This window comes from Xiphias gladius, chromosome 3 (assembly GCF_016859285.1).
Source record: "Xiphias gladius isolate SHS-SW01 ecotype Sanya breed wild chromosome 3, ASM1685928v1, whole genome shotgun sequence".
Taxonomy (NCBI): Eukaryota; Metazoa; Chordata; class Actinopteri; order Istiophoriformes; family Xiphiidae; genus Xiphias; species Xiphias gladius.
Window position 1 is genome coordinate 17,571,968 of NC_053402.1, and position 15,676 is coordinate 17,587,643.

Genomic DNA, 15,676 nt, shown 5'->3' on the forward strand with positions numbered 1-15,676 from the left:
ATAATTTGATGTCTGATAAGCCAAATTATTTTCTGCAAAGCCACTGGTTCATTTCTCTGCATGAAGAAGCGAATCCACCCTTGGTCCCCTCTGGCCTCACACAGTCCTCACTCCTTGTTCAGTGGTTCAAGGGATACTGTGAGCTGCTGACATTAGGGTGCTGACCCCAGTCCACTGGTTTATACCGGCCCTGTGCTTCTATCTGTCCATCTCTCAGATGTGTTTTTTTTTTAATCTCTTCTGCCATGAGTCCATTTAAGTGGTGAGTAAGTAGAATAAGGGTGGGTTAGGGATTGAGGGACTAGCAGCCACTGTTCCGCCTTGCGTACGCCTGCCCACCGAGTGTGTACTCCATCTCGTGGAATTGCATGTTGGACACAGAGATGGCTGATGGCCCTTTCTCTTTGAATCCGGCCTTGAGGTAGAAGGGCACCAGGAAGTCCTCACAAATCAGCAGAGCTCGGCGGAGGCCCGGCATGCAACGCAGGTACTGCAAGTAGCGCCACAAGAGGATGGAGCCTTTGCCTTGCTGGCGACAGTGACGGTGCACTGACAGCACATGAATGTGCACAGTGGGGGTGTCTGGGACATGCTGAGTCATGGCCTCCTGGAGGAGAGAGATTAAATAGAGGCACAATGAGCAGAACAGAAATCAGAGTCAAATTGTTAAAATCAGTAATTTGCATGGAATGCCAAGGTTCGGCATATTGTATTCTTTACAGATTTTCTGTACAAATACATACTTGTGAAAGCCTCTCCTTGTCCCAGCCAGAGCCGATGATGAAAGCTACCAGCTGTCCCTCCTCAAACCAACCCAGCGAAAGCTCAGGGCACTGGCTCAGGAAGTTAAGCACCTCATCCAGGGTGAGTGGACACTCTCCAGACACAGAGACAAATGCTGTGGGGATGAAAAGAACCAGTTCATTCAGCGGGTCATGTCCTGGGACTGATGATGATAAAAGGATGATATGAAATCATGAAATGTGTTCTCTCTAAAGTTGAAACCGGCACTAAGATAATATTGAGAAAACAAAATCAGCATTTGAGTATTTGAGATTTGATACATTTATTCATTACCCACTGATAGTATGAAAAACACAGTATATTTACTTTATCAAATACATGTGGAAAGTCAGTCAAGTTCTTCTTCTTCAAGTTCCGGATAATACATATAGTTAAGAGCCCTATCAGGTTAGTTGTGTTGTGTGTAATTTTTAGAAAATATTCTGTTTGTGAAGAGCAGAAACTGGACTTACCTTCTCTCTCAATCTCAAACACACTGATAGCGTCCTGCGGCGTGAGGTTCCTGAACTCACTGGCGGGCAGTGTGTGTCGTCTTTGCCGCAGAGGGCCGACCACTCTGACAGGCGTCTTCAGAAAGAAGGGCTTGAGGAACGGTGAGCCGCTGACCTGCTGTGTCATGATGCCTCAATATTATATTAAGACGGGAGGTTCAGATTATTTCTCAGGGATCTTTTGTTTATCTGTTTTCTTCTTTTCCAGCCTTTATATTTTTATACTGATGGTTTCAGTGATGCAGTTGTATGAAGTCTGAGCCTTGCCAAGAAAACCTTCCCTGTTCTCTGTTAGCCTCACAGCTCTGACTATAATGTAACTAACTTCAGCGGGCAAGATGCTGACCTTTGTGTCCCTCCTGCTCCCTCGTCCTCCTCCTCTTCTTTCTCTCTGAACTCATACCGTGAAGTGGTCATCTCAAAGTAGGATGGGTGTCTGTGCACGTGTTTCCAAAGTCTCTTAATCCCCTGCTCTCAAATGACTGTTCTGGGTGTATTTCCTGTGTGGGTTATATTTTGAGTGTGTTTTAAACAGCCAAGCTGAGAGACCGACAACTCTGTAGTTGCAGAATTACATTGTGCATATTTTAACTAGACACTGATTTTGATTAACTTCATATAAGGATACCTACAGCATCATTTATAAATCCCCCACAACTTCATGAAGAAAATCTTTGGAATTTTCAGTTATTCACTGTGTGGCAAGTATCTTTTTTGATGATGAAATTTATGTCAGGTTTGATGAGAGTGGTTCAGGGAGACTAATTATATGACTCTACAACTTCAGCAGAGAAAAGGACAAGAATATGTATTTACCTAGCACTTCTACTGTATGTTAACACATGCACTGTACAGCGGGTGTTGGTTTTTCAGTGTGGGTATGAGACGTGGTGTGACGGGATGCAAACATACGCATGTTTTCGGAGATCAAGGGCATGTGGGCTAATTTAACTTTACTGGGCGGGGGATTTGTGTGGATTGCTGTTGGGATGATTTCATGCCTCAAAGAGGTTTAGCACAGACTAATTAAATGAGAGAGCACTTGCTTTGACTGACCTGAGGTAAACCTATTTAGACAGACTGTCAACACAGTATAGTAGAATTTCAAAGGGCCTTTTGATTTCACTCTAAATACATTTTTTATTTATTTTCATAATCTCAATATTCCATATCATTCCGTCTCATCCAAAGGAAGATATCGCCCTGTCTTTTATTTATAGTACATTGTGTTTGCAAGAGTGTTAAAGTTTAGAAAGTTCTGGTTTCCAAACATTTCACCCTTAGCTATTAGTGTAATTAACTTTTCTAGCAGCTGTTCCTCGTCATGCATCTGCAAATACTGAAAGCAAACAAATGCTTATCTGACCTGTTTTTAACTGCTCTTAGCTTATTTATTTCTCTGCAGCCAAACAGGCTTCACGACACAATCGCCTGGCCTGAGGCTTAGCTCTGGTATTGTTTAATGTAGCCTCGAGAGATCAAACCAAAATAGACTTGTTTTAAGGATTATTGTTCTGTCCCCCTGCTTTCTTTTGGCGTTCCCTACAGTGGTGAATGGGAAATCTCCTTTGTTTCAAGCCGTCTACTACATCATCTGGACCGCCCGCCAATCAAAAACAAGAGAACATCTCCGCTCGTGAGATCATCAGACGTTAGAGGGCAAGCACGTACGCTGTTGTTCAGAGATGAAATTACCTTTTCTGGCCTGCAGCTTTGTCAATCTATGTGGCCCGAGAGGGGAGGGGCGGTGTTTGAAATAATTCCTCATGGCCTCTTAAAAGCAGATTGTTAGAAGTGAACCAAATGACGAAGTCGAGTTTTGAGAATCCCAGAAACGTGTCAGCTTTTCAGACAAGCTAAAGCTTTTATAGGCAAGCTTGAGGCCACAGTGCAACTGAATCCTCTCTAAACTCTGCACTGGTGTACACCTGTTGATCCAGCTGAGCAGGGAGCAACAGATAACCATTACTGCAGAAGAGTGACATTATGTTTGAAATATGAAACACCTTACCCAGATTTAAAGGGCTGGGTAGCTGGAAAATACGCCCTAAAAGTGAACTGTCACTCATCAGGCAGCCATGGCAATGTATGTGTGCTTCACCTGCAACAAACTATAGCACATACACCTCTTCCAAATGAGAGCAAACTGTGCACAGCAGATCACACACAAAGATGTGAACATCTTTATCTATAAAAAAACAACCAGCAATTGTAATCAAGGAAAAACTTTAAAGGTCCAATTCACATTTTTTTCACCGAATTAATTACAAGTAAAGCTTTATATACATTTGCAACTTGTCATGTAGATGGAAAACCAGAGCCATTTTCTACAATGTTGAAAGGATTTTTGATGTAAACCAACTAACAAACAGCATCAGAAAACACAAGTAAAAGCTCTAATTTTATTGTTGTCTAGTATTAGTCGCTGTAGCCTAGACTTAGATTTGGATTGAAGATTGTGGCTTTAATAATGAAAGTAGCTGTATTACGTTTTATTTGGATTTAGCAGAAATTCTGACACTACCTTTTCAAATAAATTGTTTTAACTGTTGCTAAAACACATAAAAGCAAAAGGTGTGCATCTGCATTTGCATGCATGTGTGTTCATGCACGTGAGCGTGTCTGTTGGTTTTCATCCACTTGGCTCTGAGTCAGCCTTAGTTAATTTGTCGACGATGCAGGTTGTACTGTTTTATCCTCCGGCTTTCTGGTAGCAGAAGTGATTTATTCACCAGCAGCACTGCTCCCAAATGAACCAAGTGAGACTCAAAACTTTCCTTTAAACAATGAGGGACATTACTGGATCGTACTCAGTACAATTGTTCTGGAGCATAAAGCTGTAGTTTAACAAAAAGCCTGTTTTTGGAGACATTTTTTAGACATACAGGACCAAACAGAAATATTAATCAGAAAGGCCTCTCGGGTACAAGATTAACTGAGAGCCTGACCTCATGTTTTCACAGCAGTCCACGGTCCATGTGTTGATTGCCAATAAAACCACAGTTAAACCGAATTACACAGGACAGTTTTGTTGCCTGCTCAGGCCAGCAGAGGGGAGTGTTTACCCTGACGGAGGGCGCACAAGTATCGGGTTTATACTCAGAAAAAGGCCAGGTCAAAATACCTGTCTGAGCCTTTGATAGTTTTGGATTTTGCTGTAGTTTTCAGTTTGAAATGATGGACGTGAGGAAATTTGTGTTATTACAGATCATGTTTCAGGATACCCACAAATACTTCCATACAAGTGATAACAGAGCACAGATTTACATACTGGGATGTAAAGTTTTTCTTCATTTCATTTATTCATTCAATTTCATTTTAAGCCTGAGAGTTCTCAATTCTGGTAAAAGAGGGTGATGACTGCAAATGCAATGATGTGTTTTGAAAAGAAAAAAGACCTGTAAATGTTTTTGTTCATAAAGCCCTTAGAAGGACATGCTGGGACTTTCTATAGATATAATTTTGCATTCCTTGGCATTACTTTTGCATTCCCCAGTATTACTTACAATATGCTTTTTCCTAACATGTTTAACATGATCTTGTAATTCTTTTGTCCTTTTAGCTCGCAGACTGTTTTATCAACATTGGCCACATGTCCCACCTCTCTCCATGAAGTTGTCAAAATATTTCTTTGTCTGGTTATGGTTACGATGAAGCATATTATCTAGATAAAAGTTTTAATTTTAGAAAGTCATACTAATCTAGGAGAAATTTCTGAGCAATGTCCCTTCATCAGTATTTTTTAGGCCCCAAATTCAAATTTAAGTCTAAGTCAATAATTTTACCAAACACCATGTGGGTATTGCAACAGAATGTATTTGCAGAAAACTGAGAGAAGTATTGTGATGGGTCAGAAAACAAGCGGTGGTCGAAGTACTGAGTCTTTGTTCTTTATTGTTATACACATGCTGCTATACACTCGAGGAAAGACAGGTATTGATTTTACAGAGAGCCACAAACCACCTACCGTGGAGTTATCCTGGATACCAGGTCAATAGTGGTCAGGACAAGAACAGGAAGGCACAGTGTCAAGTTGAAATGGCACAGAAAAGGAGGGGGAAAGACAAAATAACCACATTACCTAAAAGCCATGAGAGGTTTAAGTGTCCACAAATTCACATGCAAATGCTAGTCCAATTATTAAAATGCAAACTTTGCATCTATTGCATTGGATGTTTTCCTTCTAGTCGAACATACATTAAAGAGAATCTGCTTGATCCTAAATACTAAGATTAAATGCATAATTGATAAATGGTCATAACCAAAATGAACAGTTCAATTTAATATTGCTCAATTACAAGATACATTTTTCCAGTAGCATGAAGTTTGTGATAGAAAAAAGGCTCTGTACATCAGCATCAAAAATCCTGTCTATGGGCTGAAAACTGTTGTATATTGTAGCATTTAGAAGGACACTAATGTCCAATGTAACAAGCAGGCAGCCATATCAATTCAAGGCACATAGATCTATATGCATGGCGCTATACATACAGGACCAAGGTAAGTAAAGGCGTTGCAGCCACACAGACACCTGACCCCTTTTTTGCAGCTACGTCACATAAGCAGACACTGTGATTGCCACAAAAAAAAAAAAAAAAATAGACTGTACTGAGATCTGCCACATCTACAACAAGCACACTTACTGTGCCATACTGCGTCAGCATACATGTAGCTAGAGCATCTATACTTGTTGCAGGCTTTAAGTATCTTTGAGTTCAGCTGTTAGGGTGTGAATCTGTAGCTTTTATTGATCATCAAAGTCTTAAATAATGTGCATGTTAACTGAATCTAGTGCCATTACTTCAATATAAGGATTTTTTTCTATATAATATGCAAGTATACAATTTTGGAAGTAACTCCACAGGATTCTAGTACAGTTATGATACATAGATATCACATCATTTGAAATAATAAAAAAAAACTGACGTATGGAATTTTAAGACTGCAGACAACTGAAACTAATGTCATCATAAATGCTTGTTATAAGGAATGGATTATAAACCAGTGCAAAAATCACTTCAAATGGACACAAATACATAACTAATATGATTTCAAATTTCTGCTCATAACCCAAAATGCTCAACCTGACTGGAGCAACAAGTACTCAGGTCGTTAATGTATTTCACTGATGAATACAATATCTAAACACAAACTGTATTTATAAATTCTCCTGTATTTAGTGTCAAGCAATGGATATAGAGTGAATTTAAAGCAAGTGTGCTTAAAAGCACCACCATGACAGGTAGTGAAATATCTCTGGAATCCACATTATTAGACCACAACTGAACACCATCTGAAAGTTAATGAAATGTATTCAAAGGGAAAAAATATCTCTTTTAAACATCATTCATTTAGAAAGGTACCGAGAGCATCTCTGCATTTGTCAGATTTCTTTTCAAATTTCGGAGACAACGATGGGTTAAACAGAGTCCTCCCTCGTCCTGGTGAACTTCCTTTCAGGGCCTTTCTCGACTCTGATCACAGAAGCAGAAAACTGGGCTGGGGTGGGGTAAAAGGAACAGAGAGACTGGATGATCTTTGTAAAGTATAAATCTGTTCTGATGGATGAGAGGGAAAAGGCTGGATCCGAGTCAGGGATTGAGATGCTCATCTTCCATGTGAAGGCTGCTCGTGGGAGACAGGAGAGGCTGACTGGAGCAGTTTGTGCTCTGACTTTTCAGGCTTTCTGTTGACTCTGATGACCCTGGAGAGCAAGAAGCGACGGATAAGCAACGTGGCTCAAAATGAGGTTTCCAGCCAGACTTTCAATAAGACTAGAGACACACATAAGAAGCAGTACTTATGTTTCAGATGATAAGGCCTCGTCTGCATTAAAAACTGGCACATCACAGCAAATTCACTGAATAATACCTGCTGGATCTTTTTTTCTAGCTGCGATTGACAACGGTGAATGTATTCATGGAGAATAGGTTTCAGTGGGAGCAGTAGAGCTCATACACAGAGAAGCAGAGCTGACAGGAAAGCCTACATACCACAGTTATTCCTCCATACCAATAGAGCAGGAATCAGGACCTAGAGCTGCCCAAAGTGAGGTGGTACGAAGGGATAAGATGACAGGGAAGAGGAGAAGGAGTGTTAGGAAACAGGAAGAAGCACGGGAGCACTCAGGTTAGATGCAAAGCAAAGGGAATTACAGCCTTAGAGTCTTGGATTAAAGAAGAGAGACATTAGGCTAGAGTACCAGAACAGAGACTTATCAACTGGAAAAGAGTCAAAAATAACCTGCAGTCATTGCTCGATCAACTGATTTGCTCTACGCTGTCACCAGAAAGTACAGGTCTATACTATAAAAACTTGCTTGATACAAAACATATTACATACATAGCACAATTTCCAGTGCTTTCCTTATCTTTCGCTTCTTTCCTGTTTGCGGGGGCTTTAAGATTTCTCTTGACATTCTGATATTTCTTGTTTGTTCCTTGCAGAGGATTTCTCACCTGGCAGAGACAGGTCGCCTGGTGGGTCACTCTCTGTTTTGGTCAAGCTGCTGTGTTCACTGCTGCAGTCCTGCAGGATGTCTCCTCCAGAATGCATCCTGTCCTCTGGATCACCCAGGAGAGCAAGAAGAGCAACAGCGTCAACAGTGTCACTGAAACACATTATCGACTGTTTGTTTAGCTAGTACCAAATGAGAAAACTCACCATCATCTGGAGACAGGGACTCTGCCACATCCTCGGTTGCTGTGGCCTGGAAGAAGAAGGACAAAGCTCTTAAGTTTTAAATTTTTTCTCTTTTTTTAAAGTTTTTGTTTGCAGTACAGTCAAACTTTAAATGTCAGGCAGTGAAGTGGTGGCTTACATCCGTAGGTGCGGGGCTGCTGGACAGCAGCGTGTGTGGCTGAGCATCAGACATCTCCGACAGCTTCTCCTCATCCTCCTCCTGAATGGGAGAGGACGGAGACCTAAGGGTGCTGAAGTAGGGGGACAAGGCAAAACATTATTGAATGCATAAAGATAAAACTACAACTCAACCAACTGCAGTTACCTACATGGACAGATCTTCACTCTACATCATTGCTTTCAAAATAAATGATAATGGCCTCCAGATGTTGTAGCCTAAATAAAAAAATCAACAACTGGCTTTAGCTCAGTAGCATGTAGAGGCCACACTTTACAGTTATGTCATGACTAAAGTGTCCCCTTTGGAAGAAAATCTGGAGCAGCTATGCCAATTAACTAACGGGGAAAAATAACTGAACACCATATCTTTGTTTGAAGGGGTTAGGGTGTAAATCTGATTATTGACAAAGACTAATGTAAAGTGGAGTGTTTGACCGATGTACCACATGTAAACGGGTCATCTAATTTCCTGTCCTAACCTGATTACTTACAGTAATGATTTTGTGTAAATGTAGACATCCTCACTCTGAGATTTACCTGTCCGGTGACTTGCTGACTTTGCTTTTCTGCAGACTCCCATCACTTAAATGCTCTGGGGAGCTCAGCTGTCTGCCGTCACCACCCAGACCCCCTGAGAAGTTGATTTCGTCATACAGGGGGGCAGATGGGATGGCAGGAGACACTGACCGCAGACCATTCAGAGCCTCTAACAGTGAGATGGGCTCAAAGCCGGGAGGAACCGAGTCCGAGCTCTGCAAAGAGATGCACACAGGGACTGGTGGTGACAATGCATCCTCACTAAACACTGACTGTGAAACGGATCCAACAATATCATTCAGAGATGGGCTATTACCAGTTAAAGTGTCACATCTCCAACTCTTAATCTGTGCTGACATACGGTATACTTTTTGCTAAATAACATGAGGCTGCATAACACCGAGAAAATATCTTTTACATGACAAACTGCTGCAATGGCTATACAAGATGCAGTCACAAACTAGAATTACCGCCTCACGGTTGTAAGCTTCTGCCGACCAGTCAAACTGCAGTTTATATCCATGTCTGCTCAGGCACAGAAGATCTATACAGATACCACGGTTACAAGGTGGGCACCCAAGATTAGTGTCACCAGATCAGTATCCTGCCAAATGTGAAATATGGTCACAATCTACCCTTCTCTTCCTGAGTAATGGCCTTGAATAATGGCCAGAAAAGTGTTTTTGCAGAACATTATGAAGAGACAGTGAAGCTGACCTTTGACCTTTTGGATATTAAATGTCATCACTTCATCACTTTATCCTATTAGACAATTGTGTGGAATTTTGTCACAATCAGCGTATGAATTCTCGAGTTATGGCCAAAAAACGTGTTTTGGTGAGGTCGCAGTGACCCTTGACCTTTGACCACCAAAATCTAATCAGTTCGTGAGTCCAGGTAGGTTGTTTGTGCCAAATTCCCCTTAAGGCGTCCTTGAGATTTCATGTTCGCAGAACGGATGGACAGACAAACTGTCTTGTGGAACAACATGTTCGCTTATGGCAACTAATGCAACATTTCACGTACATCACTCGTCCTCAACTGCTTCACAAAGCCTCTCATCATGATCACAGGGGCCACAGGGCTTTAACTCTGCGGCAGCTCCCGTCAGATTATTACAGGGAAGTGTTGACTTAACCACAACATAGCAACTTGCTGCTCAATAAAAGTTGGTATAAGTGTAGATCACATTCTTCCTTTTTGACTTTTTTAATGAGTATTTTATTATTATATTTTTCCCCTTGATGTTGCTGCACGTCTTAGCCAATTGCAGCTGATTATACAAAGATGTGCATGAGACTTACTGAGTGCTCGTCATGGTCCATAGTCTGAGCCAGGACAGGGCTGAAGGACACGGGAGAAAGAGCTCCAGGCTTTTTCCTCACAGCTCTGATTTGCAGGAGGGCTCTAAAGGCTGAGTAGAGGAACACCAGGTCAAATTAAGCACAACAATAATGCTATTTCACTATGTTAAACTTTGACGTTGTTTTTTAAATAGCATCCCTAACGTGTCTCAAGGAGCAGAACTTTATTATTATTATTTTTTTTAATTAAGTGCTTCTTACGCAGCCTGCAGATCGGACAGTTGTTGGCCTGGTAACGAAGAGTGTCTGCGCAGGAGTTGCAGAGACACAGATGTCTGCAGGGCAGGATGAGTGTGTCTCGCAGATCTGACAGACAGACAACACACTCATTGCTGTTGTCACTGTTCTCATCGTCGGATGGCTAGAAAGAGAAGAATTAAATAAGAAGCCGTGCAAATAAAACATGGCTGAACATTCACAGCATTTAATTCAAGTATAAGGTGACATGTCTACTGAAACCTTGGTTTCTTGGTTGTTTTTGTTTTCAATCCCATAGATCTCCTGTAAGAGGTAGCTCACACGGTCCACCTAAAAAGACAGAGAAACAGACATTTGATTTTCCTGTTTCAGAAAGTCATGTCCACGTACACAAATAGGTCCATTCTCTCCGCTGTCCTGTCTTCATTTAAAAAAATATTTTTTATTTTAGAGGGATGACAGTATTGATACACAAAAAGGGCTACATATGTTTCCCTGCAGAATGTTATTTAAAGTTTTAAAATTAAAACAGTCTTTTTTAACATGTGTTTGATAAAATCCCAGTAGTGTTTCCTATTAGAAGACAGATTACGAGCACAGAAAGCAGAAACTCGTCTCCTCCTTGTAATCTAAGTTTAAATTCAACGTCAACATAAGAGAGGTACGTTATTGCCAGACTCCCAGGGGTCTTGGCATAGATTTTTGTGGCATGTAGGTCTTTTCAAAAGCCGCAGATGGTGTGAGGAACAAAACAGAAAGCAGCTGGAATACTAAAAATAGTTATATTTCATTTAGCACAACCTGCCTGCGATGAAAGTTCACCCAAGCACATCAGGACCTCAGTGATGCTCTGCCTTAAGCATCCACCCTTCAACTGCCCTGCACTGCTCTATGTTAACAACATACTGACTGTACTGCTATGTGATTAAACAATCTAAAGCAGAATATGTATGATATATGAGATGAACAGATCAGAACTCAAATCCTAAACTGTGTTAAAATACATTCCCCTTCTAACTTCAATAACCTGCTGAAAATGAAAAAATTTCAATATTGAATAAAAAATATTTATGAACTTACAATTTGTTTCTGCTTCAGGGGTTTGACAGAGAAACTGCCATCAACATGCTGGAGGTGAAAAAATTAAAACAAAACAAAGATGTTCAAGCTCATAAAAATTTTTTTAAGACGGATTCAAATGATTTACTTTTATGTGGATGCATACTTACTCTTTCAAAGGCTGCCAAAAGGACATGAGCATGTCCAAGGCAATCTTGAAAAATACAAAACACAGTGTCCCGGTTAATACAAACATTGACCCAATGAGTATTTTAGTTTACAATTCAAATGCTAACTCTGACATTATTAGTGAATCGCCTCATTACTACTGAGCTGCTATTTTATGTTACACCTTTCTGCCAGTCTCAGTAGAAAAGACATACTGTCGTGATTGTTATGCAGCCCTCGTAACCTACCGTCTCCTTCATCAACCACGGCCTGGATAACCACGGGAAACACTCCTCGATCAAGGTCAAAGTTCAGCTTTAAGGGAAAAGATACATATATTTTAAATTTCAGTGAAGTGCAGTTGTAAACAGAGGACAGGTTTGGTGCCTTCAGAGAATCAGTGTGTAATGAGTCAAACGTTTTGATACTTACATCTTCCTCTTTCCACTCGCTGAAATCTATTTTGAAGGATGGCATGGAGAAATGTTGGCTCACCCCTCGCTTGTAATGCACAGTTTCAGAGACCATTGAGGGATCCTTTGGGCTGTACCTAGATACGGTACGTTACAAAGAAAAATGGTCAATGTGCAGGAAGATGAAAGAGTCCTGGAACTTGTCACAAGTCTGTCATTGCAGTGAACTCTATTTCCCTGAGGGGAAAAAACAGCAAAAGCCGACATTTAGATATCTATCATTGTGGAAAGCCTAATGGGAGCTGTCACTTTTAAGTAATCAATATTAGTTTCTCCAGACAAAATGAAAAAAAAGAAAACTGAAAGCATGGCACGACTGTAGCAATATCTGATCTTTTTGAATCCAGAAAAATGAATCATCATTCAGTCTCATTATAAAACAATAACTTCAGTATGAAGTATTACTTTCATCTTCTTCTAAGTCTTATCTGCAGTATCCATGGTGACTGGTGGTTGCTAAGGACCCACTGTATCTATTCTAGTCTTTGTGCTCTAATGCTTGAATCTCACTACCCATAAAACAGAGTTTAAATGTCTCTGACACGATGTTTTATACCAGTGATCTGTTTATATGATTAAAATTTTCACAACTAATCATCTCCGAGGCAGATACATGTGCTCTATGTTTGTTTAATTCAGACAGGAGTCATAAATGGATTTAAATGTGATATTTAGATTCAGTGAACAAAGGACCAGATGACATTCAAATTCTGTTCAATTTTTAAGTAGATGCTTATTTTTTGTGTTACTATAAAGCCTCATCAGATTTAAACCCATAAAAAAAAAGAAAGATATTTAATTCTTACACTGCCATCCCGTTGGAGAACTCCTCGAACGCCTGGCAGTAAAGGGTGATGGCCACCCGAGCATCAGCATCAAAGGTGAACTCCACACCATACTGAACCTTTGGTTTTCCACCCTCCTCCACTGGTGTGTCAGAGTCATCTTTATACCTAGAATCAAGAGGTTTGACAAGCAGTAGATCAGCACCTTGGAAACTCTTTTCCCTAAAACAGTTCTTTACTCTTACTGGGATTTGTGACATAATACTGCCTCGCTATCTTTACCTGACCAAACGCAAAGAGTCCTTTCTAATGTTGACCAGACTCCTCAGGGTTTTCACAGGCTCGTGGGGTGCAGGTGTCACATATGGAAACTAGTGAAACAGTAACGTGTGTGAGTTGAAATAATCAACATTGTTTGATTAACCCCATTCCTGACATTAAAAGCAGAACTACATCATAGTAGTTTTACAGCTTTGGAAAATACACAGTACTAAATTCTCAGATGAATTGAAGGACAGGGTTGGGGAAACATTTTTTTACCTGCACTGGCCTATTTCCAAGAAAATTCAGGTCCATGTTTTCTCCGAAAAGGTATCCCTCTGGATGTGGTGTGTCAAATTTCTCTCCTCCCATGAAGAAGTGGCTCGCAAAATAATTCCCTGAGGACAAGAGGAAAGAGATGAATAATAAAGGCGGTGTGAGCATGGCACTGCTAATTTTCCTTCTAATTTTAGTTATTTTTGTGAACATTTCATGTCGCTAGATGCCAGCATCTTATGTCCCTCAGTTCTTGTAGCATCAGTTTAAAGTGGATTAAAAAAAAACCCCTGATCGAAGTATGTACATTCAGTTTTTATGTGGATTATACTTTGAATCTTGTATTATGATCACGATGCTGTAGTAATTTAATAATAAACAAACTTGCTTTAATGTAGCACAGTGTCCGATACATAGTAGGGCTACTGTAAACACCACAAGATGTTCTGAGCAACATTTGTTCCTTCTGCAGGAAAACAGTCATATTTATGTGCGTCAACACGTTTCCAGTCATCATCTGACTATACATCTGATGATAATCAATCAATAATCCTTAAGAGATAAAGTAATTAAAAGCTGAGTAGGTAGGGAGTGCTCGGTGTCTCCATGCTTGTCCTTGCCTTCGGAGATCCATGTTTATTTGGAAACCAATTTCAGCCAACAGACACTGCCGATCACTCACCAGATTTGGGTGGAAATCGATAGGCTGAGTTGGCCTGGATATCGATATCCTCAACGCCAGCGATTCTGCGACTCAGGATGGACCCCATCTTTCCCTGCTGGATCGCCGATGTTGGCTACGGCTAGCTAGCAGCTTGGCAGCTAACGGCGCGACAGCAGCTCCGATTAACTTTGCCTTCCCGGCACACTAACGCCGAAACAAAGATAACATCAACGACAAAATAAACGCTTTTATTAATTAATCATTTTACGCTCTAAACGGTGGCTATGCTGCGAATGCTAACAGGAAAACCAAAAGCGACTGGCGAAGGGCTGTTGTTTTGGGCGAGAAGTGCTAACGTAGCAGGGAGTCAACCTGATTGGCTGTCCCCAAGCGTTCCCGGAAAGTCAGGGCGTTCGCTCCGTGTCAGGGGACGGCACGGCGGGGAGCACGGAGCTAATCAAGTCAAGTCAGGGAGGGGTCAGCACAAGGGCGTCGTTTTTTTTTTTGTTGTTTTTTTTTGTGAAGTTTGAGAGAAGAAGTAGATTTAGACCGATTTAGACCGCAACACCAACAACACAACCGGTAAAAAAAAAAATTAAACTGAGAGTAAAATCTAATCTAATCGAAAAGCATACTTCAATAAACACCATTCTCTAAAGTTATCAATATATCAGACGTATCAATAAGCCTGTAATCATTTAATATTATTATATTATCAATATTAACTGTATTAATAAGGAACCACTTTCCGATAACGCACCATTTACAAAGGCTTTAAAAGCTGCCATTAATGGCTTTACTAGGTGTTAGTGAATCGTTTACTAATGCCTTACAGGTCCGCTATGATGCATTCATGACAACAAAAACAAATGGGTTGCCAGGTTGTGGAAAATCCTCCTCCTGCATGACACGTTGCAAGTACTTAAATTCATTAGGGAGACCCCTCTAAGCCATCCAGTCTGCAGTTATAAATGTTAGTAAGCAATAAATGGAGGGGGATGGGTCTCATGCTGGAGATGAATTGTCCACAACCTGGAAAGCTATAACTTGTTCTTATTAAAGGCTTGTAATTGATCTATAAAGCATTAGTAAAAAAAAAATTATTAACCAGTAATAGAGCTGTTAATTAAGGTTTATGACTCTTTTGGAAAGTAGTACCCAAAATCTGGCACAGCTATTCTTTAAAGTTATCACTGAGGTTTTATCATGTTAGTATTACTGTCGGCGTTATCCGTAATAATTATATGTGGTAACACTTTATGATGTTTTATGATGGCAATATTACCCATATGTACAACTCATTATAGGCGTGATTAAGAAAAATAAAAACAACAACATCAATAATGGTAATTTTTTGTATTGATATAGTTATTTTAGCTACGACTTTTTTTGGTAGTAATTCTACCGTTTAACACAAATGGTAACACAATGGTATGTGTGACTGTTTATTGCCCTCTAGTGGCCACAATGAGGAAGTGCACTATGTTAAATTAATCAATTTCGCGTCAGCGCAGACTCTACTTTACTTTACTTTTGTACTTTCAAAATAAAGTAACCGCATAATGGGAAACGAGCCTACAGCAATAATCATGGAACGATCGTTTCAGCACTACAACTTTCACAGACATCAGTGCTAAAGTCTGCCGTTGTGGAGTGAGTTGATACAGACGTGGGCCCAATCATGGCTAACTGTGAGTAACAGTTTAAAAGAATAATACATGTCAGTGTAAATGTC

The 15,676-nt window shown here is 40.4% G+C and overlaps 2 protein-coding genes across 3 annotated transcripts; both read right to left on the bottom strand.

Annotated features, from left to right (window-relative positions):
• Window positions 1-180: 180 nt before the first annotated feature.
• Window positions 181-4,278, bottom strand: aanat2 (arylalkylamine N-acetyltransferase 2). The gene is made up of 4 exons (XM_040123363.1): window positions 4,244-4,278; window positions 1,257-1,427; window positions 744-898; window positions 181-607 (listed from the first exon to the last, which is right to left on the bottom strand). Exons 2-4 carry the CDS (start codon window positions 1,420-1,422, stop codon window positions 302-304), a joined length of 627 nt encoding a protein of 208 aa, XP_039979297.1. The 5' UTR covers window positions 1,423-1,427; window positions 4,244-4,278; the 3' UTR covers window positions 181-301.
• A 2,311-nt stretch (window positions 4,279-6,589) lies between these two features.
• mgrn1b (mahogunin, ring finger 1b) lies at window positions 6,590-14,358 on the bottom strand. 2 transcript variants are annotated; one of them, XM_040123839.1, is made up of 17 exons: window positions 13,960-14,358; window positions 13,281-13,399; window positions 13,023-13,111; window positions 12,762-12,908; window positions 11,915-12,032; window positions 11,731-11,797; window positions 11,485-11,528; window positions 11,336-11,383; window positions 10,517-10,585; window positions 10,259-10,418; window positions 9,998-10,107; window positions 8,694-8,908; window positions 8,116-8,227; window positions 7,959-8,004; window positions 7,754-7,858; window positions 7,289-7,334; window positions 6,902-6,999 (listed from the first exon to the last, which is right to left on the bottom strand). In XM_040123839.1, exons 1-16 carry the CDS (start codon window positions 14,045-14,047, stop codon window positions 7,294-7,296), a joined length of 1,578 nt encoding a protein of 525 aa, XP_039979773.1. In that variant the 5' UTR covers window positions 14,048-14,358; the 3' UTR covers window positions 6,902-6,999; window positions 7,289-7,293. The 2 variants fall into 2 exon arrangements, with proteins under 2 accessions (XP_039979772.1, XP_039979773.1); XM_040123838.1 differs by lacking the exon at window positions 7,289-7,334 and having other exon boundaries at window positions 6,590-6,999.
• Between the last annotated feature and the right edge of the window lie 1,318 nt (window positions 14,359-15,676).